Source organism: Podarcis liolepis (assembly GCF_965112155.1).
Source record: "Podarcis liolepis genome assembly, chromosome: 13".
NCBI lineage: Eukaryota > Metazoa > Chordata > Lepidosauria > Squamata > Lacertidae > Podarcis > Podarcis liolepis.
In genome coordinates, this window is record NC_139573.1 from 12279007 (window position 1) to 12305330 (window position 26324).

Below are 26324 nucleotides of genomic sequence, written 5' to 3' on the forward strand. Positions count from 1 at the left end.
CTTTCTTTCCTCTATCTAGAACACTGAGAAGCATTATTAGACCTCAAGGACACACTGCAACCTAGCAAAAAAAGTCAAGGAGGGTCAAGCAAGGTCACTGAGTGGTGTGTGGCAGGACACGGAAATAGTCTGGGCAGAGATCCACAAGGCAGGTAAAGAATCCTGGAGGATTGTTTTGGTCCCCAAACTGATGTTCCACATCACAGTTATATATGATTCTTTACTGGGAATAAAAACAGTACATAACACCTCAGCATGACAGAGACATGTTGATTCTTCAATTCTTTCTTCTTATCAGTTTCTCTTTGCTGTTCAACTCTGGCCTCAGCAAAATAACGAAGCATTTAGGGAAAAAGATACAGCCCAGTAATCCAAAACTAGAGGACAAGATGGAGAAGACCTCCACTGCCACCATATATTTCCCCTTGGTACTCAGGTAGGTTGGAATAAAGGACAACCAAACACTGCAAAAGACCAGCATGCTGAAGGTGATGAACTTTGCTTCATTGAAACTGTCAGGCAACTTCCTAGCCAGAAAAGCCACCGTGAAGCTGACAATAGCCAGGAAACCCATGAATCCCAGGGCACAGCAAAACATCATAGTTGAAGCTTCGTTACATTTTAGTACAATTTCTTCAGTCATTGAGTGCATGTCAAAATCTGGGAATGGGGGAGAAGTTATCAGCCAAATCATACAAATACCAGCCTGAATAAGGGAGCAGCAAAAGACAATGCAGCTAGATAGTTGATTGCCTACCCATTTCCTCATCCTAGACCCTGGCTTGCTGGCTGTGAATGCTAGAACCACAATGGCGGTTTTGGCCAATATGCAAGAAACTGCCACTGAGAAAATCATGGCAAAAGCAGTTTGTTGAAGGAGGCACGTTAGCTGTACAGGCTGGCCAATGAACAACAAAGCAGAAGAGAAAGCGAGCAAGAGGGAGATGAGGAGAGCATAGGTGAGGTTCCGGTTGTTGGCCTTGACTATGGGAGTATCCCTGTACTTAATGAAGATTTGAAGCACCAAAGCTGTGATGAAAGAAAAGGTGAGATCAAGAGTACCCAAACTGATTCCCAGAGGTTCTTCATAAGACAAGAAGGTTATTTGTTTCGGAAGGCATCCATTCCGGTAAATGTTTGAATACTGGTCTCCAGGGCATTCAAAACAGTCATCCATGTCTGAAAAAGAAATTGTCGTTCTCTATACAAGTAAGTGCTATCTGGCCCACCCAGCAAACTTTGGCTTAAAAAGTAAATGGCATACTTCTCAATGGTAATATCAGACAGTATATAATCCACCTCCATACACTGTACACATTATGGAAATTAAGTTCTGGTGTGCACCTAAGAAAGAGTAACATAGCTACATAGCATAAAATAAATCTCCTACCTGTCTGGTTTGAGATCTTCTCTTCTGGACATGGGAGGCAATCATAGCAGCAAGATGGTTGCCCTTCCTTCTTGGTTCTACTATAACCTGAAAGGCACTTCTCATTGCACTCAGAAAGGGGCTCTACCTGTCCATAAATGAAAGAAAAGAAGGGTTGGTAATCTGCAGCTCACATAACAACCCCATGATAGGAAATCTACCATATTTTTCGCTTTATAAGACGCACCAGACCACAAGATGCACCTAGTTTTTGGAGGAGGAAAACAAGAAAAAAAATATTCTGAATCTCAGAAGCCAGAACAGCAAGAGGGATCACTGCGCAGTGAAAGCAGCAATTCCTCTTGCTGTTCTGGCTTCTGGGATAGCCGCGCAGCCTGCATTCGCTCCATAAGACGCACACACATTTCCCCTTACTTTTTAGGAGGGGAAAAGTGAGTCTTATAGAGCAAAAAAACACGGTACATTTATGCCATAGGTAGCTTGCCATATGGCAATGTGAGAGCGCTTTATTTGCAACAAACTCCAGTACTGGAATCAGTACCGCTACTGTTTCTCCTACACCTTTGTTTTCATGAAAACCATTTTGGCAAATGTTTCAACAGCACCACTTTTAGAAGTCCAGAGTCTTATGAACTAGAAAACATTCAAGTGAAAGCTTAATAGTTCAGCTAATCCTTTTTTCCTGGAGGTATTCAAGGGTACGCAGTACCAGAACCATTTTTTCTAGAAAAAAAGCACTGAGTTCAATGTATTATATATAGAGAAACCATTAAGGTTTGTTTTGTTTTGTTTATGTACATTATTCATTGCCCTTTATGCAATCTCTTAGGAAACACTTGAGTTTTCAACTGAGGCTTCTTTGAACACTGGCTTTGGATCACGGTAACTGAGAGACTGATGTAAAGGAATGAGACTTGAATGTTGGTCGTAACATAGGGTAACAGTGAGAAGGATCTTCTGAATTTTTTAAAAAACATTTTATAAATATTCTAATCAACTGTCTTTTTGGCTTGTTTGAATCTCATAGAACCAGTGAGCTATATTTTGCAATTGTGACATCTATGCAATTAGTCTTAGGAAGCGGACCAGACAAAACTTAGGCAAAACTACTATAATAGTCTTTGAATGTTTTTGTAACATGGTGGATCCATGGCAATGATCTGCTGCTGTCATTATATGGATATACTAATTAGCAGAGCTTTGGGGTCTTCTCTGTATATTAGGGGTCAACTCAACACATTCTATACCTTTCCTGCAATATAAATATCCCTCTAGCTATTTTTACACAATACTATTAAAGCCTACCCAGTTCCTGGTTCCATGTGGGTAATAATAATAATAATAATAATAATAATAATAATAATAATTTATTATGGTCAAAGACCAGTTCAAGAAGCACAATTGAGACTACTTTCACAAAAGTGAAATAGACATTTAAAACAGTATACAATAACAACTTATAGATTAAAATTGAAATAGTCGCATGTACACGAAAAGACTTAAGATTAGACTAACATGCAGATTGACCCTGGGACACCCAGGAGGTCAGCTATGGCAGTTTTCCAGGGGGTGTTCTGCATCTACAAATCTGGCAACCATCCAGGTCGTCTTGTGATTTTTGCCTAAAAGGAGAAAATTGAGTTTTGGCTTGTCCAGAAAGTCAGTAAGCCTTACCAGATGGGGGTTGATGGTATCTACTGCCTCATCGTAAAAAGGACATCTAAAAAATAAGTGTTCAGGGCTTCCCATTTTCCCTAATGGGCAGGCGCAAAATCTCTGGGTGTACGGGACTTTTCCAAAAGATCCTTCCAGAACCGGTGAGATAAAGGCCCCTCTTGCATTTCTGGATACAAGGAAATGGAGGTATGCTGCCGGGACAGCAACATATCTCTCGTGTTCTGCAATTATGTAATCAGCGGACCTCAAGCAGTCCTGCTGTCTCTCTATGTCCATAATTCTTTGTCTGACTATGGATCTTACTTGAGCCAATCCCAAATTTAAGATGGCTTGAGGCGCAAGACCCAATTTCTGCAGAGAGTTCAGGACCGCTATCTGCCAGCCAGACTGGAAATGATCACAATGAATCAGTGAAGCTATACCTTGGGGGAGCAATTTCAATGTCAACCACTTATAGACTGATGTTACGTTCATATGAGCCTTGACTCTCATCATCCCCATTTCTAATCTAACCCATGCATTTGAAACGCATCTGGGGACTTGTAAGAGGGCTCTGAGAAATTTAGATTGAACTCTCTCAGTTCTCTCAGAGTGAAAGAAGAGGGTGGTGGGCCCAAAAAGGATCCATAAAGGAGCTGTGCCAGTGTTTTGGCCTTATATAATTTTAGGGCCTTATATACGTAATTTTAGTTCTAAGAAATTTGAGGGTACAGTTAGCAGATCTTTCCCTAGCACTCCCGATGGAATTAATATGAATTTTGTTGGTTCCTGAGGCCTGGACCGCCACTCCTAGATATTTATAGTGTGAAACTATTTTAGAAAGAATCTGCACAAATCTGTGTGAAACTGTTTAAAAATTCGCTCATGGTTTCTCTTGTTTGCTTTAAAAATTATTTACAGCCATTTATAAGTTATTTGATTTCAACTTACAATGTATTTTATATACATAGCTATGTATAATTCCCTCTATCAGTCATGGGATGTCATCAGGATCTGCAAGTTCCTGAAGATTTGCTTTCTTCTCAAGACATGGGGCAGCAGAACTGCCATGCATTAGGCAGTCACATGCTGGTGACTGTAACTGCTTTTTAGAAAGAAAAAGAAAAGAAATACAGGCAGTTATCCAACATCATATGTGAGACATAAGGTAAGTGGTTCATCTGGGTATTCTGAAGACCAGTTGCTGGAAACTACAGGAAGGGAGAGTGTTATTATGTGCAAGTCCTCCTTCTAGCTTCCCATATGAGGAACGGCTAAGGGAGCTGGGCATGTTTAGCCTGGAGAAGAGGAGGTTAAGGGGTGATATGATAGCCATGTTCAAATATATAAAAGGATGTCACATAGAGGAGGGAGAAAGGTTGTTTTCTGCTGCTCCAGAGAAGCGGACACGGAGCAATGGATCCAAACTACAAGAAAGAAGATTCCACCTAAACATTAGGAAGAACTTCCTGACAGTAAGAGCTGTTCGACAGTGGAATTTGCTGCCAAGGAGTGTGGTGGAGTCTCCTACTTTGGAGGTCTTTAAGCAGAGGCTTGACAACCATATGACAGGAGTGCTCTGATGGTGTTTCCTGCTTGGCAGGGGGTTGGACTCGATGGCCCTTGTGGTCTCTTCCAACTCTATCATTCTATGATTCTATGATTCATAAGCATCTGGTTGGCCACTGTGACAACAAGATGCTGGATTAGATAGGCCATTGGTCTGATCCTGCATACCTATAGGTCCTCCCATCATGATTTGTTTTCACTGGATTTCTGCCCCATACCTATACCATGTTGGTCCTCCTATGCCCCCAACACTATTATAATATCTTATTTTGGTGGTAATTTTGATTAGTGTAATGGCTTTCTATTTCCATAGTTACATCTAGTTTGATCTGAGAATGGATGCTTTAATATATTACAGTGAAATTGTTATGGCCCACTGGAAAAAAATATCAGCGGACTTTCTGAAATGGAACTTACCTGGTTAAATCTGTCTGGCCACATGATGGCATCATCATGAATGGTTAACCCCTTGTCCAGAGGAGCCTGGGAATCCAGCCTTCCAACTTTGACTCTAAGAAATGACTCATTTGGGAATGTGATCCAGTTGATAATATCAAATCCAGATACTAATTGTCCGTTTTGGTCAAATGAAACTTCTTCCCCAGCACTATTATTAAACGATACACTTCTCAGAAAGTGGTGGAGCTATATAGGAAGTGGGAGAGAATTCACGAATATGTGCCCAAACACAATAACATTGTGGTTATATTTCATGATTGATATAATGCTTTGTGGTCTGTTTAAAAGCTGCCCCCTCTCTCTCTTAATGAGGCCCTTCTTAGATAATTGAGGTTGCTGAAAGAGGGGGAGATATTTATGGGCATATAAAAAGGGTGATAGTGCTGATTCTTTTAAGCAATATGATCTACTTGAATGTTCATTTGTTTTTGTTTCCCAAACGAACCTCAAAGGTCAAACAGGACATTCTTTCAGATAGATGGGCCTTAAGCTTTTTAGGGTGCTACTCTCTGGATATGACCAGAAGTAAGTAAAATGTTTGTGAATATTTTTCGGAAGCCGAACATCCGACGGCTTGAGTGCAGGAAGCTCCTGCAGCCAAATGGAAGCCACACCTTGGTTTTTGAACAGTTTTGGGAGTCGAACAGACTCCTGGAATAGATTAAGTTCGAGAAACAAGGTACCACTGCATTAGTTTCCTATAAAGCTGTAAATGGTTCAGAGATCTCAATATCTCAAGGACCACCTCTTCACATATGAACCAACCCAGACCCTGCACTCATCATGGGAGACCCTACTTCTTGTGCCCACTCTATGAGAGGTCCAGAGGATGGCAACAGAAGAACAAGAGTTTTCTGCAGCATTCCCTGTCTATGGAACAATCTCCCCAGTTTTGCTCACCTGGCACCATCACTATATATCTTTAGGAGCCAGCAGAAAACTGTGCTCTGTAACCACACATTGGGCCTTGAACTATCTGTGGCCTTTTAGAAGTGGGTGAGATATTTTTAATGTATTACTTTTTCCTCTTGGTTTTAACGTGTCTATGTGGGGTTTATTGGATATTTGTTTGGTTGTAAGTTGCTTTGGGTTGCCTTGAGCTTGATAGAGTTGTTGGCAATTTTAATTAATTAATTAATTAATTAATTAATTAATAATAATAATAATAATAATAATAATAATCCTTTAGCACAATATTTAGGGCTTCTTCACTTTCCTGGATTGTTTTCAAGAAACCAGGGCTGACTTCATATGAATTATGATATCACGGTACCCTATAACTAGCCAGATTTAGCAACAAACATCTGTATTATTTGGAATAGAACTTTACCTGCCATGGCTGTTGATTCAAAAGTTCCCACCTTACTGTACCTGCCATTCCTCTGTATTTTAATTTGGTGGAAAGCATGTTGTGCAAAGCATGTGCCACAACATATACAGAATTGTAGATGCTGTAGCTGTGGGCTGTCATGCTCATTTCAAAAACAGACCCAGGAAGGCTCTCGATATTCTCCTCCCCAGTGCAGATCTGTTCGTCTTCCTCCTCCAAAGTAGGATCAGTAAAATGACAATGAAATGCCTCTTCCCAGAAAAGCCTGACAAAGCCATCTTCTTTTTCCAAGATTGGGTTTCTCATCTGAATAAATTTCTGGAATCTTAGAAGATCCCTAGAATGAACTGCAAAGGCTAGAGCACCGTGGAGGAAAGCTATGTCCCAACCTCTTTGAATGGGAAAGGATGTAAAGTCCATCTGAGCTGTCATAATCCAGACTTTTGCCTTGCCTTCTATTTTTATGCCATTTGCTTCTGCAAGACTGGGCATCATTCTCATTACCATAATTGTATGAATTTCACCATTCACAACTACAACATTTGTGGTGCTTCCCACAACAGTGCTGATTGTTTTAGAACCTTCCTCCACCAGGTCATCCAAATCATCAGAAAAAGATACCTTAGGAAAATTTTCTATAAAATCAAAGCAGATGCCCTTCTCGGCAAACATGGGAAGAACGTTTTGTACAAATCTGTCTCCAGTGTCATCGTAGAGAAAAAGCACGCCAATCCACATCCAACTGAAATGCAGCAGTAGCTGAACGATCCCCTCATATTGTTGAACCCCATCTGGAAATATTTTATGGAAGAAAACCGCTTGCATGTCTTTATTCAAAATAGGAGAAGAGCCATAGATGAGCTAAAGACGATCATTTTTATAAAGAGATAGGGAAAGGAGATACCAAATGTTGAGATCCAAATACCAAATAAACTCAAAACAAGATTTCAACTTTCAGTTAATGAGTATCGATTGACAGGGGCTATTCAATTTGTTATTTATTTATGTTGATTTGGAATCTGCAGATATAGACAGTGCTTTATTTCTTAATAAATGTTTAGGGGTACTCTCATTTTGACTCAAGAAAATCACCATTTTATAGTTCAATTTGGGGGAAAATAAATACTGTTAATGGGCAAAAGTATAAAGAACATGCATCACCTCATGTTACACAGCTGACAGCTGACAGTAACTTCCACATTGGCAAGAGGTTGTGTGCACTAACATCTGCCCTACTTACAACTCCCACTTCACATATTAAACTCTCAATTTCATCTGAGACTCAGGAAATACCATGACAGGAAAAGATGCCACCATTGGGGGTAGCAACGGAACTGATGATTCAACGTATTAGAAAAGAAACTAACTTTTTAAAAATAACAACAACAACAACAATTTCTTCTCCCATTAGATTCACAAAATGTTTAGGGACATGCATACACCTGTGTCCTCCCAGAAAAAAAGCACTGGATATAGATGAATGAATTTGCAAGAATAAATAAAAACAGGTTGCTATATGGAATTTAGTGGGACAACATCAAAATTTCATATCTGGGGCTCTGGGTGGGTGATGGCAGCATGGCACAGCCATGGTGGGTTCAGAGAGGCCACCATCTTCTGGCATGTCCAGGGGAGGGGTTGGTCACCTGGTGCCACCCCACTGCTGGCCGCAACAGTTCTGCCAATATGGGTGGGCAGTGCCCACACGGCCAATCAGTGGCAGGGGCTTAGGAGCTGCACCCAGCCCGCCCCTGGCCTATTTAAGGGAGCAGCCGGATGTAGGGCACCCTCTTGGCTGATCGTCTCTGGATTTTTCACCTACCTAGTCTGTTAGGGGTTCACTGTGTGGGTGAGCAGGAGAGTTGCATATGGACCTTGCTATGGTTTACTCAATCACCATATTGAAGGCTATGGAGGAATTTCCCCCTGCCAGCAAATTGGCCAGCTTGCAGGATTTCACCTACTTCATAACAATCATCACAACTTTGGCAGAGAAGGCACTGGGCTGGATTCTTAGTCACAGGGATATCCCATTAGAGGGGTCTAGGAGTGGTGACTCTGCCCGGGAGTCCACTGGGAGACTGATGGGCCAATACACCTCTCCCAATGGCAGTCTGTGTGGGGTTGTGGCACCTAAACCACGTTGCAATCGACTCTCTAACACAAGGTCAATGCCACCAGATTCATATCAGGTAGCAGGTGGACTGCCTGATGCTGGACACACGCCCAATGCCTTGGCCAAACCTACTCTGTCCTGGAATCAATAAAGCTGTGGCCTAATGCAACCCAATACCAGTCTACTGTGTCCATTCTTGTGGCTCTCCCTGGAGCTGCCACAACTGTTATGTGCCTGTAACGGCAAACCACTGTGGAATTGTTTCATGCTAGATCTACATGTTTAGTCCATATAATGTCTCCACAGTTCATATGATTCTTCATTATAATGTTCAGTGAGGAACGATTCCATATGTTGTGTCTACATGGGGATGCTTCAGTATTTGCATGTCCTTCAATAATTTATGGAGCCAAGTTAGAAAAATCTCCCACTGCCTATTTTTTGCCTGTACTCTGACTTTTGCCAATTTCTCTTGCAACCAACTGGAAGCTGCGCCTCGGCTTTCAAAGATTTCAGAAGCTGAACGGGCTTCCAGAATGGGTTATGTTTGACAACTGAGATTTGACTGTGCCTTCATTTGCCGGTCCTCTAAATCTCAAACATGGTGAATCACTCATTCATTCAAGTACCCACATTCAGTCTGATTATATTTGTAATTGGCTTGCTTATGACCCATCAGTAATAAACCCAAGTACACATCTTACTTGTGGCATCTTGTAGATGCAGAGGATTGTTGCCATGTCAAGGCCTACTTCAGAGTTCGATCCTCCAATGACTGCAACTGGGGTGTTCACCACATCGCACTTGTAGTTAGGGATGAGTCGTCCTTGTCTAGAGAGAAGTTCCATGGAGGCTTGATAGGTCCAGCTTGCACTGAAATGGCTATTATAAATGTGAAATCCTAGAGTGACGTTGGGTAAGATTTGGGGATTTCCACTGATCTCTTTTACAGCAAATGCCATGGCCAGGATATGCTGGTAGAGATGTGTCATTGGCCTGTAATGAGAACTACATATTAAACAACAGCGCATCTTCACGAATTGTAGAATTGTAGAGTTGGAAGGGACCCTGAGAATCATTTAGCCCAGTGCTTCTCAAACTTGAGTCTCCATCTGTTTCTGAACCACAATTCCCATCATCCCTGAAAACTGGTCCTGCTAACTAGGGATGATGGGTGTTGTAGCCCCAAAACAGATGGAGACCATTGTCTGAGAACCACTCATTTAGCCCCATCACCTGCAATGCAGGAATATGCAGCTGTCGTATAAAGGGATCAAACCTGCCACTTTGGCATTATCAGCAACAACACCCTATTATTTGTCCATAGTACAGGGAAGTATGTGAGAATATATTGAAACACAAACCTGCACATTTTGCTTTCCTGAACAGCCAGCTCATGGCATTACTTTTAATTCTGATAACCAGAACCATCCCTCACTATCAGCTTCCAGAAAACTCAGAAAGGGGAATGTATTTTTTTACAGGTTGAACCTCAAAATAAACTTAGGTTGTAGCCAGGGAAGATTCCTCTGATGGAAGAATCTGTGCCTGATTCTTTGGAATATTTCATAGGTGTAAGGGACAATATAATTATCATTATCAAATTAGAAGGCAAATAAGCCACTGAGATATTATGTTGGTGGCTAGAAGTTCCACAGATTTATCACACAACTGAATTTGCCATATACCCCTATTTTGTGCTCCTCTTTGCAAAATGTAAGCAGTTGTTGACAGTACTGCTGCTATTATATTTGCGGCCATTACTACTAATATCAGATTTTTGAAATGAGTAGAAAGTGTCAGATTATCCTGTCTTCTGAGTATTGTTCAAAGCTGATCATGAAATCACCTCCAGGTTTGAGTGGTTAATCGCTTTGCAATGATAAAGGTTAAGTGTGAAATCTAGAAATACAAATATTACCACGGTAAATCACAAGAAAGCCTTAAGAAACTGGATGTGGGTGCTATGGTTTTTTCTGCCTCATGATCATTTAATGATGATGAAATGCTAGTTTTAGATCTCATTATAACCAGAAATTCTTAAACTAAGATGAACCGACCCTGCCTAAATTCCACCCCCACCCTTCATAAAAATCAGGACTGAAAGAAAAGACTCCTGGCAATTATCATAATGATCATCACCCTCATCATATGGCGAATGCAGATATATATTCATTACAGAAAGATCCTATGGTTTTAAACTCACATGCTCACATGTTCACACAAACAATTCCTTACATAATGTCCTCAAGGAACTCAGGAGAGGGTGGTATATTGAAGGCTACACTTGAAGTTATATAGATTTGAGAAATAATGCCAGCAATAACGATGTCTCCAGACTGATAATATTCATGAAGAATAGGAAGAGGATGCCTGATGGAACATTGAGCAATCGGAATGTTGCCCTCATTTAGAGAAAATAGCATTAATTTCAATACTGCATAGAGTACCAGCTTGCAGGATTTGGGGAAGAAATAATTCCTCTCTTTGCACACTGCCATTTGAGTGTTCCTGAGCAGTAACAAGTCACTAGAATGGCCACAAAAGCCAGATCTCCTGAGTGTAAAGATTCATTGATCAGACTGACAGAGCACTGAGTGTCTGTCTGCCTAAGCTTGAATATCACTGGGCATATTAATCTTCCAGTCTTAGCTCATAGTTTTCCATGTTGCTACTGGAACCCTCTAGAGATACAGAGAAGTAGTGATTGTGATTAATTTGATGATTACAGAAAATATAATTCCTAGTAATTACTCCATATAACATGGCAAAAGAAAAGTATTTGTCACATCCCGGCAAAAGTTTCAGCTGGTCCTCCTAAGTATGGAGAAAGCTCTAATGTGCATCAGCACATAAACTAGAAAATAACTCAGAAAGCTGATATCTTAGAAAGGAAATATATCTTATAGAATAGCAACTTCACTGGTAACTATTGATGTAAAAACTCGTGTGCAACTTATGAACATTGCCAGCTTATCAAGACTGAAAATACATCAGCTATTCAAATGAAAACTTCTATTGTCTTCAAGTAATCAGTTTCCCAATAAGCTACAGTTTCAGAAATTCATTGTTTTCTGTGTCCTGTTTTTCTAATATAGTAAAATAATTGTAATTATTTTTACATATCCATCACAAAAGTTTCAGTCCAGAAAAATAAAAACTCTCAAAAATGAGCACAATAGGGGCAGCTCAGTGAAGAGCGAACATAAAAGTTTTCTAATGCATTTTAAGCTCACAGGAATCATTAAACTTCAATGACTTTTTTTTTACCCCACCCCCAAAATTTATTTGATGCCACATTCAAGCCAAGTATTGGCTAGGATACTAATATACATTTCTCCATATTTGATGTTAATGACTCAGTTCTGCTCCCCTGCGTTGCTTGGATCATCTTTCCCCTAATAAAGTATTTATAGAAGAATATCACCAACTTTCAGGGGATAATCAAACTTTAAGAGAAAAGCTTTTGGGTGAGCAATCTGTTTTTCATTAAAGATAAGATGTATCCTAAGTCATTCACAGATCAGACCCACTGATGATCAATGGACAATACTAAATTAAAAGTCTATTGGCCAGCTCTAGAATACCCTGATAAAACCCAAAATAATCTCCAAGTGTTTTGAAGGAAGGGAAGGGAAGGGAAGGGAAGGGAAGGGAAGGGAAGGGAAGGGAAGGGAAGGGAAGGGAAGGGAAGGGAAGGGCTGCTGGATAAGACCAAGAGCCTATGTTGTCCAACATTTTGTTTTCAGAGTGGCCAACCAGTTACTCCTCAAAAGCCCTCAAGGAGGACATATTGCCTCTCATATTGGAGAAAATATAGAAAATGCCAGGGTAGGAAAACTGCAATGTAGCTCACAGGTTAGGCTTGTAATCAGAGAGAATATAATACTTTCGGGGAGGATGTTGACATAAATGGACAGACAAGCTCTTATGATTATTTATTTATTTGTTTATTTAATAATAAATTGTTTATTTTCTACAGAACAGTATGTGTGTGATCTCCTTATATGTATCACTCATTATTAATTGCATACTTTTGAGTAGAAAAATATTTAGTTAACATTGGACCCATTGATTTTCTAGTCATTTCTTCTAATTAGCTGCCCCTTATTGTTCAACTCAGGTCTCATCAAAATGACATAGCATTTAGGAGAAAATATGCAGCCCAGTAACCCAAAACTGGAGGACAAGATGGAGAAGATCTCCACTGCCACCATGTATTTTCCCTTTGTGCTCAAGTAGGTTGGAACAAAGGATAACCACACACTGCAAAAGACCAACATGCTGAAGGTGATGAACTTGGCTTCATTAAAACTGTCCGGCAGCTTCCTAGCTAAAAAGGCCACTGTGAAACTGACAGCGGCAAGGACACCCATAAATCCCAAGACACAGTAAAACATGATAGTTGAACCCTCATTACATTCAAGCACAATTTCTTCAGTCATCGAGTGCATGTCAAGGACTGGAAATGGGGGAGAGGTTGTCAGCCACACACTACAAATTGTAGCTTGAATAAGGGAGCAGGAAAGAACAATGGAGGTAGCCAATCGTTTCCCCACCAATTTCCTTACTCTAGATCCTGGTTTGTTGGCCATGAAAGCTAGAACCACTATGGTGGTTTTGGCCAGAATAGAAGAAATGGCCACTGAGAAGATCATGCCAAAAGCAATTTGTCGAAAGAGGCATGTAAACTTCTCAGGCTGGCCTATGAAAAGCAAAGGGCAAAGGAATGAGAGCAGGAGTGAGATGAGGAGAGTATGGGTGAGGTTCCGGTTATTGGCTTTGACTATGGGAGTTTCTTTGTGCTTAATGAAGATCCAGAGCACCCAAGCAGTGACGAATGACAAGAGTAGAGTACAAACAGCCAAACTAACCCCCAAAGGTTCTCCATAAGACAAGAAGGTTATTGCTTTCACAATGCATTCATACTGGCCATTGTTTGGATATTGATCTTCAGGGCATTCAAAACAGTCATCTATATCTGGAAAAGAAAAGAGTCATTTTTATGCATGGAAACTCTGGTTAAAAGCAAGCATAACATTATGATAGCTTTAAATGACTGCTTCTATAGTGCTATTGAAATACATGACTGATTTCTTCTCAGGACATTGTGTTCAAGAGAACCTTAACAAGCTGCAGCCCTTGCAGTAATGCACCTATTGAGACCAACTGGTCTTACAATAAAGATTCTTTCCCAAGATATAACTAAACAAAAGGTATCAATTCCTTTCTCATCTCTAGTTTTGCTGAAATCCTTCCCCCAGACCTATCATGAAACTGAAAACTTCAGCACCAAAGTGGACCCACGTCAAGAGTAATATGAGACAACAGCATCTTATCTCCCCTGTTCTTACACTTAAAACATCAAGGAAACTAGTTTCTGGTGTAAATTTACTAGATCATATCTGGCATAATTTATAAATAGTGTACACAACAAATCTTACCCTTCTGGTTAGAAATTCTCCCTTCTGGACATGGAAGGCAACCATAGCAGCAAAATGGCTCTCCTTCCTTTTTGGTCCGACTATAACCTAAAAGGCAATTCTCATTACACACAGAAAGGGGTTGTACCTGTCCATAAATGAAAGAGGAAATAATGTTGAAGTGTGTCACTCATTGACCCATCTTTAGATAACTACAGTTTATTGGTTGATACTGTGGAGGCTAGAGTTATTGCTTTTGTTTGTTATTGTGTTGTGTGTTTTGTTGTAGGCTGCCCTGTGATCCCTTTCACCTCCAGTAAAAGCCGCCGTATTGGAATCTTTGTCATTTCTCCAGCAACTGTGCCCTCATAAAAACCGTTATCATAATCATATTGATTATACAACAACTCCCTCAAAGCTACCACAGTGTATTATCAGTCACATCTGAATGATATTTTCCAAAATTCTCTGCCCTTCATGCAATCTCTCCATATTGCATCCTTGCACAATTAGCCTCTGCTTTACTATCTTTATATTTTTCAATTTAGTTTTATTTTCAGCTACAACCTTTGCTTGGTCAGTTTCTCAACATATTAGTTTGCAACTAGGGGTCCTGATATTATCGACTTAGAATGTTATTAGTTCAGAGACCAAAACAGTGGGAAACAATGTTGCTTGCACCCTTTCCATAATACAGTGGGTTTTCGAGCATCTTGGAAGCCGAACACTTCTGAAGCTGAATGACGAAAACCTGAAAGTAATTACATCCGTTTTCGTACGCACCTCGGAAGTCAAACAGCTTCCACTGCATGTTTTTCTTTTTTCTCAATAGATTTTGCCAACCACCCATTGCTCCTCAGTTTTTGAACATTTCAGAAGTTGAACGGTCTTCTGGAACTTATTATGGTTGAAAACCGAGGTTCCACTGTACCAGAAATGAGTGATATGGATCTACTGTACTCTTCTTTATTTATTAAGATAATTGTAATGAACTAATGGCTGACCTATAGAACTTTTTTGAATGTTACCTTTTCCCCAGTCTAAATCCTCTACCACCTCAGTTGGCTATATCTGAATATTTGCCCCTATATGTTCCCATCACCGAAAGAAATAGCTTCTTTTGCTCTACATCAAGGCAGGCCTGGGATCACGCCTTTCACATCATAATCTCACTGAAGCAGTTTTGCATACACATCTGAAGTTCACATGAAGCAGACCTTACCTGGTTGAACCGGCTAGGCCACACAATGGCATTATCATAAATGGTCAACCCTTTTTTGAGAGGAGCCATTGGGTCCATCATTCCAACTTTGACTCTAAGAAATGACTCATTTGGGAAGGTGACCCAGTTGACAATATCAAATTCAGTTTTTAATTCCCCATTCTGGTCAAAAGAAACCTCTTTCCCAGCACTATTGTTAAAGGAGACCCTTCTCAGAAATTCGTGGAGCTAAATTGTGGGAGGAGGGAAGGAATTAATATAGTATCCAAAGAATTGAAATATTACAAAATGGTGGTTGTTGGTTACATTTGAAGGTTTTGGATAATCACCTACGGTACTTAAAAGCAGTATGTGCCAAGGAGGGGGTCGCTTCCCAAAGTCCTCCCTCCAAGCTTCTAATAACTCACACGTAAGCACTGAACGGGTTATCAGGCTTTATTGGAGTCTTCTCTGGCACCAGCTACAGACATCAAACAGCAGTCTAATCTATGGCGTGTTCTCTCCCCCTCTTAGCAGGTTAACTCAAAGATTTATAGGGGCTGAGATGTGCTGTCAGCTCGATCACTTGCTCCCACTTTGGGGACTAAATAACACCTGCCTGAGGGGCCTTACCCAGCGATACTTGTTTACAGAATCACTCCTTCATAACAGTATGAAGTTTTATTTTTGTACTTTTTGAATTAGGTACTGGGTAGAACCAAATATTATCTTTTCCCCTAAGGATGAATAAAGAAATGCAAGTATGGGACAGGGTGATAGTGTATCATAGTGAGGAATGGTTGCTTTAAATACTTATGGAGAATGTCATAGTAGCTTAAAGTCCCTTAGTGGCGCCGAAGTTGCACTAGTGAGATGGCTGGTGCTGGTGGAGTGGCTCACGTGAGAAAAGGGCAGGAAGTCAGCATGGTTCTTGTCAGAGATGGCACATCCCATTTTGCTGTTGAGGAGAAATGAGAATGCCACCATGTCCTGTTGCTGCTGCTGCGGCTGCCACCACAACATACCTACTCCTACTGCTGTTGCTGCCTGCTCTGCTATCACATACCCTGTATTATTATTATTATTATTAACAAAATAATTATACAAAACTCAAAATGAGAACACAAAAGACATAATAAAAACAAGAACAAAAACAAATCAGTAATCCCCCTCCCACAAACACATTTAAAAGGACACAGAATGTGAATCAGCCAAAGGCCTATAGAAATGAAAGGCTGTTTGTAGATGTTTCTCTGACTATGGTCCATCATTTATTTTAATTTGCTGTTTTGTGATCTCCCCTGCTCTGAACCCCACTGGATAATCATATTTTCTCCAAAAAATCAATCAAAGAAGAAAGGTGTTTTCCCCCCCATGTTGTCAGGAGCTATTCCCCTTTCACGCAGTTTCAGAGTTTACTACAAACTTCTGCATTAGAGCTCAACAACTCTGGGGAATTCTCCCCTTCCACCCACCCACCACCCACCCACTCCTCCTCCCTCCAACGACAATGGGTAGATCACTGCCAGCTTTTTTAATACAGGGAGTAGATCACAGTCTCTTGGGAGTCGAATGTGTCTGGATTAGAGCATTACCTGCCATGGCTGCTGGTCCACGTATGCTGATCTTATTCCACCTGCCATAGTCCCATGTTTGAATTTGGAGGAATGCATGGAATGCACAGCATGTGCCACAGCATATAGAGCGTTGTAGATGCTATAGCTGTGGGCAGTCATGCTCATTTCAAAAACAGACGCAGGAAGCGTGTCAACCCTCTCCTCCCCAGTGCAGGACTCCTCATGTCTCTTATCTAAAGATGGTTTGTGAAAAGAACAGTTAAATGCCTCTTCCCAGAAAACTCTGATGAAGCCATCTTCTTTTTCTGAGGCAGGGCGTCGTCTCTGAATAAATTTCTGGAATCCTATGATACCCTCTGAGTCAATGGCAAAAGATAGAGCACCATGGAGGAAACCTATGTCCCAACAGCTTTGAAAGGGATATGAAGTGAAATCCATCTGGGCTGTCATAATCCAAACCTTTCCTAGGCTTTGCCTTGGCATATCCTGTGTCCCTTGCATCTTGAAGTACACTCTCATTTCCATTATCGTATGAATTTCACCATGCACAATCACAACATTGGCCGTGCTTCGCACAATAACATCGATTATTTCAAGTCCTGCAGCCATCATTGCAGTGATCCCTTGAAAAACATTCAATTTAGTGAATCTCTTTACAAAATCAAAGCAGATACCCTTCTGCTCAAACATGGGTAGAACATTATGTACAAATCTCTCTGAATTTTTGTCATCCTGACAAATCACCCCAATCCATATCCAATTGAAATGCTGCAGTAATTGAAGAATCCCCTCATATTGCTGAGCCTGGTCTGGGAACATTCGGTGAATGAAAACAGCTTGCATATTTATATTCAGCATGGGAGAAGAGCCAAAGACAAGCTGCGGGTAATAATTTACAAAAGAAGGAAGGGGAAAAAATGAATCCCTTTATTGATTTTGAACAATAGTTAAACTCAGATCAGGATTTGATTGATGGATTAAATTATTAGTTAATTTTTATACCGCTTAGGATCAGGGTCGGATTTAGATTTGATGAGGCCCTAAACTACTGAAGGTAATGGGGTCCATTATATGTCCAGCTGTCCTTTGTCAACAACAAATTGTCACTGTTTTTTTGTGTTGAATATATGCTATATGGTAATTTATGGACCTAATAGGTATCTAAAACCATTTGCACATAACAAAATATGTATTTTATCAAAGTGAGATACAATAAAGAAGTATATTTTGGGGGGACCCCCAAGAAAGTGGGACCCTAAGCTATAGCTTGTTTAGTTTATACGTAAATCCGGCACTGCTTAGGATATTAAAACTATCTCTAAGTGACATGTAAAAAACTGAAGTACTGAAACACAACTTAAAATATTACAAAAAATACAGTTATGTAAAAAACTGTTACATCAGTACAGTTACTAATATATATATATAAACCAAGAGAAGAAAAGGCTAAGGACTAAACTCTACACAAATCCAGCCCAACTGGTGCCAGATATATTGCTCTGCTTTCTTTTGGACCATAGCAGTGAGGCTGAGAGGTCTTGTCACCTGGGCAACCCAGGATTTCCACGTACACTGCCCAGGTTTGTGCCCCAGAGCGGTCACTTTGTTGCTGCTAACACAGCAAAAACAATGCAGTTTGACTTCACCCGCTTTGTCTTTCAAGACAGATGGATGCCAACAACCATCAAGAGGGGACCATGCGCCTGTGTTCATATCACATCCTGTGTTGTTGATGCTCCATAGGACCAAACAAGTCTAGTGAATCAACAAGAATCCATACAGTTCAACATGTTTCCCATCCACCAGAGAGTCAGTTAGAAATACACAAATGTGCTGGACACATACAAAAGAAACAGTCTAATCTTACCTCAAATTTCTATTTGATCAAATAATAGTTGTCACAGTTTTTGTTTGCTTTTTACATTAAATTTAGTGGATTCTGAGATTTGGAACTGATTTGACTATATGGGGAGGGGCAATAACATTATCTGAAGCCTGGTTTATGTTTTCAGCGAATGGGAATATTTTGCCATTTATATTCATTTAAAATACATTATCTGATAAAAAAATAGTTTGTCCTTTTACATGAGAAATAAATAAAAAAAGTTTTGTCACTTAGGGACATGTTTAGCATTTATTACAAGTATATACCCGCCATTGCTCTCCTAAGCTTCTCCTGCCAACTTTTCTCTGTTGGAAAAAAAGAGAGAGAGAGTCAAAGGCAAGCAAATGGCTTGTTAATCACCCATGTTCCATGCCCCTCCAGTTCTTAAAGATGGTGAAATACACCAATATTCAAGCACCAATTCTCAGCCTGAATGGATATACAGGCACTTGCTTGCAGCTGGACACCGTGGCTCTGCCTCTCCCAGAACTTGCTTGGGTTTGGGCTTGGGAAGGGGGAGGATGGAAAGTGAGGGCAGAAAGGTCAACCTGCCTAGACCAGCCTTGTCCCCCTGACACTTGCCTGGTCCACCTCACATCCCCAACCCCCACCCCACTACTGCTTCTCCACACTCTGGGGGAGAGTTGTGTACCCTACTCTAGTGCCATCTCTCTCTCTCTCTCTCTCTCTCTCTCTCTCTCTCTCCCTCTCCCTCTCCCTCTCCCTCTCCCTCTCCCTCTCTCTCCCCTCCACATGCCCTCCCTCTAAAGTGGTGTGTTCCCCACTTTACACCCTTTTACTTATACACACGGGGCCACAGAACACAACCCCCATGTAAGTGGGGAGACCCCTATATTCCAAAACAAATGTAAATATTTTCATAATCATCCAGGCTTCATGCACATGTCTTACTTGTGGCATCTTGTATGTGCAGAGGATTGTTGCCATGTCGAGACATAAACCAGAGTTTGGTCCCCCAATGACTGCTGTTGGAATGTTCTTGACACCACACTTGTAATTTGGAATGAATCTGCCTCTCCTGGAGAGAAGTTCCATGGAGGCTTGGTAGGTCCATCTTGCACTGAAATGGCTATTATAGATGTGGAATCCCAGAGTTATATTGGGTAAGATTTGGGGGTTTTCATTTATCTCCTTTACAGCAAATGCCATGGCCAGGATATGCTGATAGAGTTGTGTCATTGGCCTGCAAAGAGAGTTATATGTTAGATAATAGTGCACCTTCATAAAAAATAGATTGTATGCCCAGTGTCCAGGGAAATGTGTGCATATTGTCACACAAACCTGGGCATTTGTATTCCTTGAGTCAATTCCTGCCCTGGTTTTGAATGATGTTATTAACTAATACCATTTATACACAGATACATGTACAATGTATATAGAAGTTCCATGTAAAGTTGAGGTTCCTAATTTCTTCCAGTGGTTGAGATTTGAGTGATCAGATAAGACCCAAGAGACTACAATCAATTATTTTAAATACATTGGTATAAGGCAAGTGAAACATTTTAGTTTATCAAAGAGAATCCAAAAGCAAAAAACAATTCTTGTGGAAAGACAAATCTAAGAAACAATAAGGTTGTTATCATATGCAAGGGTTTCTGTATGCAAGATATAGTATTAGTCAATTTAACTTTACTTGAATGCAACACTCAGCTCTCTAGTTAAAAAGTTTGCTACACAATCCCAGCTGTACTAAGTGCATGGCATTTTAGTTTAAGAGAAGAAGAGAGCTACTGATACAAAGTGATGCTCCTGTGACTTTAGATGTATGTTGCTAGATATCAATATGGTGTCTACCATATAGGAAACAGAATTGTCAGTAATGCTAGGAAAATTGTTATTTTCTTAAAAAGGGAAAAAAACCCATGCTATTCTACTTTTATAATGATGAGTTTAACAGAAACCACCCCCTGCCCCCCTTGGCCATTTATTAATTGTGATTTATTAATTGTGAATTATTATTTTTTGTAATCTTACTTTGCCTCATAATGGTTTTGTCGTGACTATATGTTGGTTTAATGCTGATTAAAACTACAATGGAAAGACCAGTCACTGGCAGTAGATCAGACTTCATTCCTATGAACAGAAGTCTGAAACCATCTATTTTCTCATATATAACTTCTGGAGAACTGGGGTTGAATATGAACATCCTGCTTAAACTGTTGCTAGAATCTCAAGTCATGCATATTGTAGAATACTTGTTACTATGAACTACAGGAGTTGATAAAATATTCTGAAGCAAAAGAAACTGAAAATGGATGTGCTAAATGGTAAATCGTTAAATGTAATTATTAAATATTAAATTTAACTGAAAACCATGGAATACACCCTACCTTATAACAATAAATACTGATAGTATAAATGACACTCCCTTCAGAAAGCAATGTAAGTCATCAGATCTCCCAGTCCCCCATAAATATATCGACTCGAAAGAAGAACAGTGGAATAATAATAATAATGCGAAAACAAACAAAAATGCTGCTAATGTCTCTTTGAACAAGGGGCAATAGAAAACAATGACTTAGAAGACAGAGAAGTGGGTTTCAGGATTAGATCTGCTCCCCTAGAAAAAGAGAATTTTGAGAAGGTAAAGGGTGATGGTGACAATGATACACCAAATATAGCTATACATTCAGTACAGATGCACATTATGATTCAAAGAAATACAGCTCCTTACAGAATTTCTCCAAAGAGGTCAGAAGAGGGAAGTCTATGGAAAGTTAGTATATTAGAAGTTATATACACCTGTGACATAATGCCAGCAATGATGACGTCTCCTGACCGATCATATTTGTGAAGAAAGGGAAGGGGGTCTCTGATGGAACATTGAAGAATAGGAACCTTGCATACAGCCCAGGGCAACAGCACTAATACCAACATTGCAAATACTGCCATCTTGCAGGAAATTCTGAAGTTCAGACCACAGTTCAGATCTTCAAACATTGCCATTCAAGAATTCCTAATTTCTACTGCCTAACCTGAATGACAACTCATTCAACACCAGATTTGTAATGCAAAAGGAATTGTTGATCAGATGGGCAGAGTTCTCTGTTATCTATAGCCCGAGCTCTGAATATCACAGGGGATGTTAACAACATCTTCCAAACTTGGTTCATCATTTTGCAAGTGGCGCCTTCTGGAACACCGCCCACCCCCAAGGATGGGAAGCAGAAGCAGAAGAGATTGTGGTTAATTTGGTAATTACATGTGAGATAATTGACTGCTTTGGGTTTAAGTTTTAAACAGCACTTCAAAAGGGGAACAAAAACGTGTATCATATTGCTAACTTCTTTTAAATACACACCTCTCAGAAAAAAAAGAAAAGTTTTGATGTTCCATTATTATTTTTATTATTAAATTTCTATACCGCAGAGGCCAGTTTACAATATAAAAACACTAATACATAACATAGTAGCAAGCAGAAACAATACCCCCACCCCAGTTTAAAGGCCTTAGATAGCTTAATTAGCCAAAGGCTTGTAGAGGTGGAATATATTTTGCACAACTTCTAAAAGGAGAATAGGTGTTGTTTCCTCCGAAGCTAGAATACTTTACGATCCAAATGAAAACTTCAGTTGCAAAGTGGTAATCAAAGCTAAATATGAATTTCATGGAGTTGTCATGTGCTATCAGGATGATTCAGCACTTTTGGATGTAAAGAAAGCTAGCTGCCACATAAATCTCAAAGGAGTTGACATAGCGTGTTCTCATTAAAACATTAGCGTGTTCTCGGATGGGGCCGAACAAAACACCCACAGTTGCCAGCCAGGTTGGTTCAAAGGGCTTGGATCAGATTGGTGGATGGTGTTACTGGGGTAAATTTGATGTTGCCAATTTAGGGGTGGGATCAGAGGTTATTTAGGGAAGGTCCACAGCTCGTTCCTTTCTCTTTCACTGTGGACACCGGATCAGCACCGGAGTGAATTCAGCGAGAGAGTGGTTGTATAACTTTTCCCCTTTCTTTTCTCTTATTCTTCTCTTTCTCTTCCCTTCTATTGTCTTCCTTCCCCTTATTATTTATTGCTATTGTTCTTCTTTAGTTGTCCTTTGTTTTTTCTTACCTCTATTATTGGTCTTGGTTAATCGTTGCTGGCTTCCTTTGGTGGGGAGGGGCCTGGTCCCGGGTAGCTTACGGCCCGATTCTCGGCCGAGCTTGAAGGGCGGGCCAGGGGATCGGCCTCCTTCCCTGCCCTCGCGGTAGGCATTGACTGGCCTAGCTGGTCCTTTCTCCTCCCCCCCTCGCTTTTCCTAGGCCTCCGTGGGTGCCGGCCAGGGGCCCATCCGGTTCGGGTCATGGGCTCCCTTTGGCTGCTCCCTGCCTGGGGAGCCGGGGTGGCTCTGCTCCCGTAAGTCCGCCTGCCCGCCTGCGGGGTCCCGGCCGAGGGGCCGGCCCTGGGACGCAGCACGGCGGTGCGGCGGCACAGCGGCGGCGCGGACCGCTGAGACCCGTTCCCCGCAAGCGGGTGGGGGTCCGGGGCGAAGGACAGGGTGGCCTACCTTACTCCGCGGTGGGCCTCCCAGGACGTCTTTTCCGGCGCCGCAGTTGGTGGCGCCTGTGGGCCCGCGTGGGTTGCGCTGCCGCCACGATCATCGGTAGCGGGCCGGAGGCGCGGCGCATGGGCCCATTAGCAAGCCGGTTTGCGCCTTCGCGCTTCCGGCTCTAATTTCAGCCCCCTTCCACCTCTGGGCTTCGGGCACTGGTGGGAGGGTGGCCAGAGGCCCCTACATTTTGAGGCAACTTTGGCGGGAGCGCCATTTTGCCTGTCTTCTTCTGGCCACGCGGCGGCCTCTAGTGGCCAGGCCGCGTAATTGCAGGGTTTGCCTGGTTTGAGTGGGAGCCTCTAGTGGCCGTGCTGAGCAAGCGCAGGCACATTTAAAAAGTCTAAGTGGTGGCCTCTAGTGGCTGTTGGGGTAACTGCGGGATGGTTAACTGCCTGCCTTACCATTTGGTGGTGTGGCTATTATTTAGCCACCTGTATTGTTTGCCAAGCTATTGTAAATTAGTGTGGTTGTTGCTTATCTGTTGATTATTAATTTAATTATATATATTTTCACTTATTGATTTGAAATAATTTTCTGTTTTCCTGCCAATAGTAGGGATGGCTCCAAAGAAGGCAGCTAGGAGGCCTGGACCTGCCCCTTCCACAAAGCGTCTTATTAAAGGCCCGTCCCAGGCCTTACATTCGCCTGAGTCTAGCCAGTCGCTGCAACGTCTCCAATCCATGGTTTCGGGTTTGGTTGGTGACCCAGTGGTGCTGGCACGGGTCGAGGCTGAGATGGAAGGCGTGATGCAACGCTGCTCAACTCCGTCAACCTCCGCTGTGCGACCAGCTCCTACGGTGGTTGCTCCTTCTTCGGCGTCATCATCTAGTGAAGAAGAGAGAGAACCATTATCAGCCGGGGTTTTCTTACCTGACACACAACTGGCCCAGTCCCCGGTCTCACCTGTGTCGCAGGTTGCTGCGCCAAGGGGTCGGAGTCATGCCAGGGGTGGGGCCAGGAGAAGGGCATCAACTCGGGGTCGAGCTGTGCGGGCTTCACCCGCGCAGTCTTCAGGAGCTGGCAGTTCAATTCCGGGTCATTCACAGGTTGTCTCCTTTCAGTCAGTTCCAGGAACTGTGCAGCAAGGCGATATATCGGAGTATTCGGTTGAGGACAGCCTTCCTCCACCACCAAAGGCTTCTTCTGGTGGGCACCGCCGTCACAAACGGAGCTCCAGGAGGCACGCCAAGAGGAGACGGAAGAACACTTCGTCATCTTCTACAGGTACTTCTTCCCAGAGCTCTAGCAGTGACGAGGAAGCTTCACTGAAACTTTATTGGGGCTTTGGTGAGACCTCAGGGCTCCCTAAGTGGGTTTGGGAGCGGAGGGCAAATTCCCACAGGGTAAAGTATGGGGCGGTCCAAGAGTGTCAGGAAGGGGTCTTGGTGCCTGACGTAAAAGTCTCCACCAATTCGGCAAGGGATCTTATTCATGGTGCCCACTTGTCTAACAAATTGCGGTCCAGGATTCTGAATGGTCGTTATGTGGATATCTTTAGCCTGGCCCCTCCGATCGACGATCAGGAGCCTTTAGAAAAGGGCTTTGCTGCCTCTAAAAAGCGGGCGGTTATTGCCAAAGCGGATAGGACTTTTGAACGCTGGTTAGATAGTTTTCAAGTTTTCGCTGGCGTGGTTTCAGCAGCCTATCCTAGAAGGTCTTTGCACTTATGGGTGTATTTGTCTATAGTCCGTTCGGCCTTCACAATGGCTGGAGAGACTGCTGCGTTGTCTTATGATCAGAATTTTAGACGTAGAGCAGCCAAGATCCCTACTGCCCGCTGGGACCGAAAAGACTTGGATGTCTGGACCACTTATGTGGCCCCACGTATTGACAAGAAGGCCCCTGAGCCGCAGAAGTTCAAGGTCCTCCCGCAAAGGGCGGGTCGTAAGTTGTTTTGTTGGGACTTCAATAAGGGCATCTGCCAACGCCAACCCTGCAGGTACTCACACTTGTGTGAGAAGTGCTCAGGGAACCATTCGGCATCAGTGTGTTCGGGGGGGCGGCGGCCCTTTCGTAAAGGAGGGGGCCCTCAACAGCCCCCAAAAGCTGCTCCCCAAGTGCCAGCCACTGGAGCAGGAAAGTAGTATCCTATCCTCCTTAGCCTATACCCTGGTACGGCTACAGCCGTTGCTGTCTTTATTGAACTCGTACCCTGACAGGGAATCGGCATCCTATTTGCGTGATGGTTTTTCTTTAGGCTTCAGGATTCCTGTGGCATCGACCCTTATAGCTGGGAATCCTGCTAACCAGAAATCTGTTAAGGATATGCCAGAGGTGGCCGCGTAAGAAAATCAAAAAAGAACTGGCTTTACATCGTATGGCCGGTCCTTTTGCCGTCCCCCTTTTCCCAACTTGCATATTTCACCCTTGGGTATAGTTCCTAAGAAAGCTCCGGGGGAATTCTGCCTCATTCATAATCTCTCTCATCCTAGAGGCACGTCAGTAAATGACGTGATTCCCCCGGAGCTCTGTTCGGTGAAATATGCTTCTCTTGATCACGCGATCAAGATGATACGGAAGTTTGGGCCCGGTGCCCTACTAGCAAAATGCGACATTGAGTCGGCATTTCGGCTGCTTCCAATTCACCCCGATGATTTCTGGTTGCTTGGTTTTCAGTTTGAAGGAGGATTTTACTTCGACAAGGCCATGCCCATGGGCTGTTCTGTGGCCTGTGCGGCTTTTGAGTGTTTTAGTTCATTTTTGGAGTGGGCTTTGCGTGATAGAACTGGTTTGGGCGGAGTCACACATTATTTGGATGATTTTTTATTGGCCTCAGCGAACAATACGGGGGACTGCGTTTTATTGTTGCAGGCCTTTGCTTCCTTAACGGAAGAATTGGGTGTCCCGTTGGCAGCAGAGAAGACGGAGGGTCCCTCTACGCAACTGACTTATTTGGGTATCTGGTTGGATACCGTGGCCCCTGGGCGACCATTCTGCTCCCGTTTGGCCAGACTCACCTCGGGCTTGCAGGCCCCGCAGAATAGGGTGCACCTTACTCGTCAGGTGCGGGCAGACGTTTGTATCTGGTTGGAATTCCTGGAGGAATTCAACGGGGTGTCTTTGTGGCAGGACACTTTGAACCTCCACAATGACTTCCAGGTGCACTCTGATGCAGCGGGGTCCCTGGGGTTTGGTCTGTTCTGGGACGGTAGATGGTG

The 26324-nt window shown here is 42.3% G+C and overlaps 2 protein-coding genes across 2 annotated transcripts; both read right to left on the reverse strand.

The window, feature by feature from the left end:
* Nucleotides 1-277: 277 nt before the first annotated feature.
* LOC310692620 (vomeronasal type-2 receptor 26-like) lies at nt 278-1177 on the reverse strand (the record flags this gene model as incomplete). Its single annotated transcript, XM_083473565.1, has 1 exon — nt 278-1177. One exon carries the CDS (start codon nt 1175-1177, stop codon nt 278-280), a length of 900 nt encoding a protein of 299 aa, XP_083329691.1.
* An 11422-nt stretch (nt 1178-12599) lies between these two features.
* Nucleotides 12600-19554, reverse strand: LOC310692621 (vomeronasal type-2 receptor 26-like; the record flags this gene model as incomplete). Its single annotated transcript, XM_083473566.1, has 5 exons — nt 12600-13501; nt 13965-14091; nt 15166-15393; nt 16740-17600; nt 19519-19554. 5 exons carry the CDS (start codon nt 19552-19554, stop codon nt 12600-12602), a joined length of 2154 nt encoding a protein of 717 aa, XP_083329692.1.
* Between the last annotated feature and the right edge of the window lie 6770 nt (nt 19555-26324).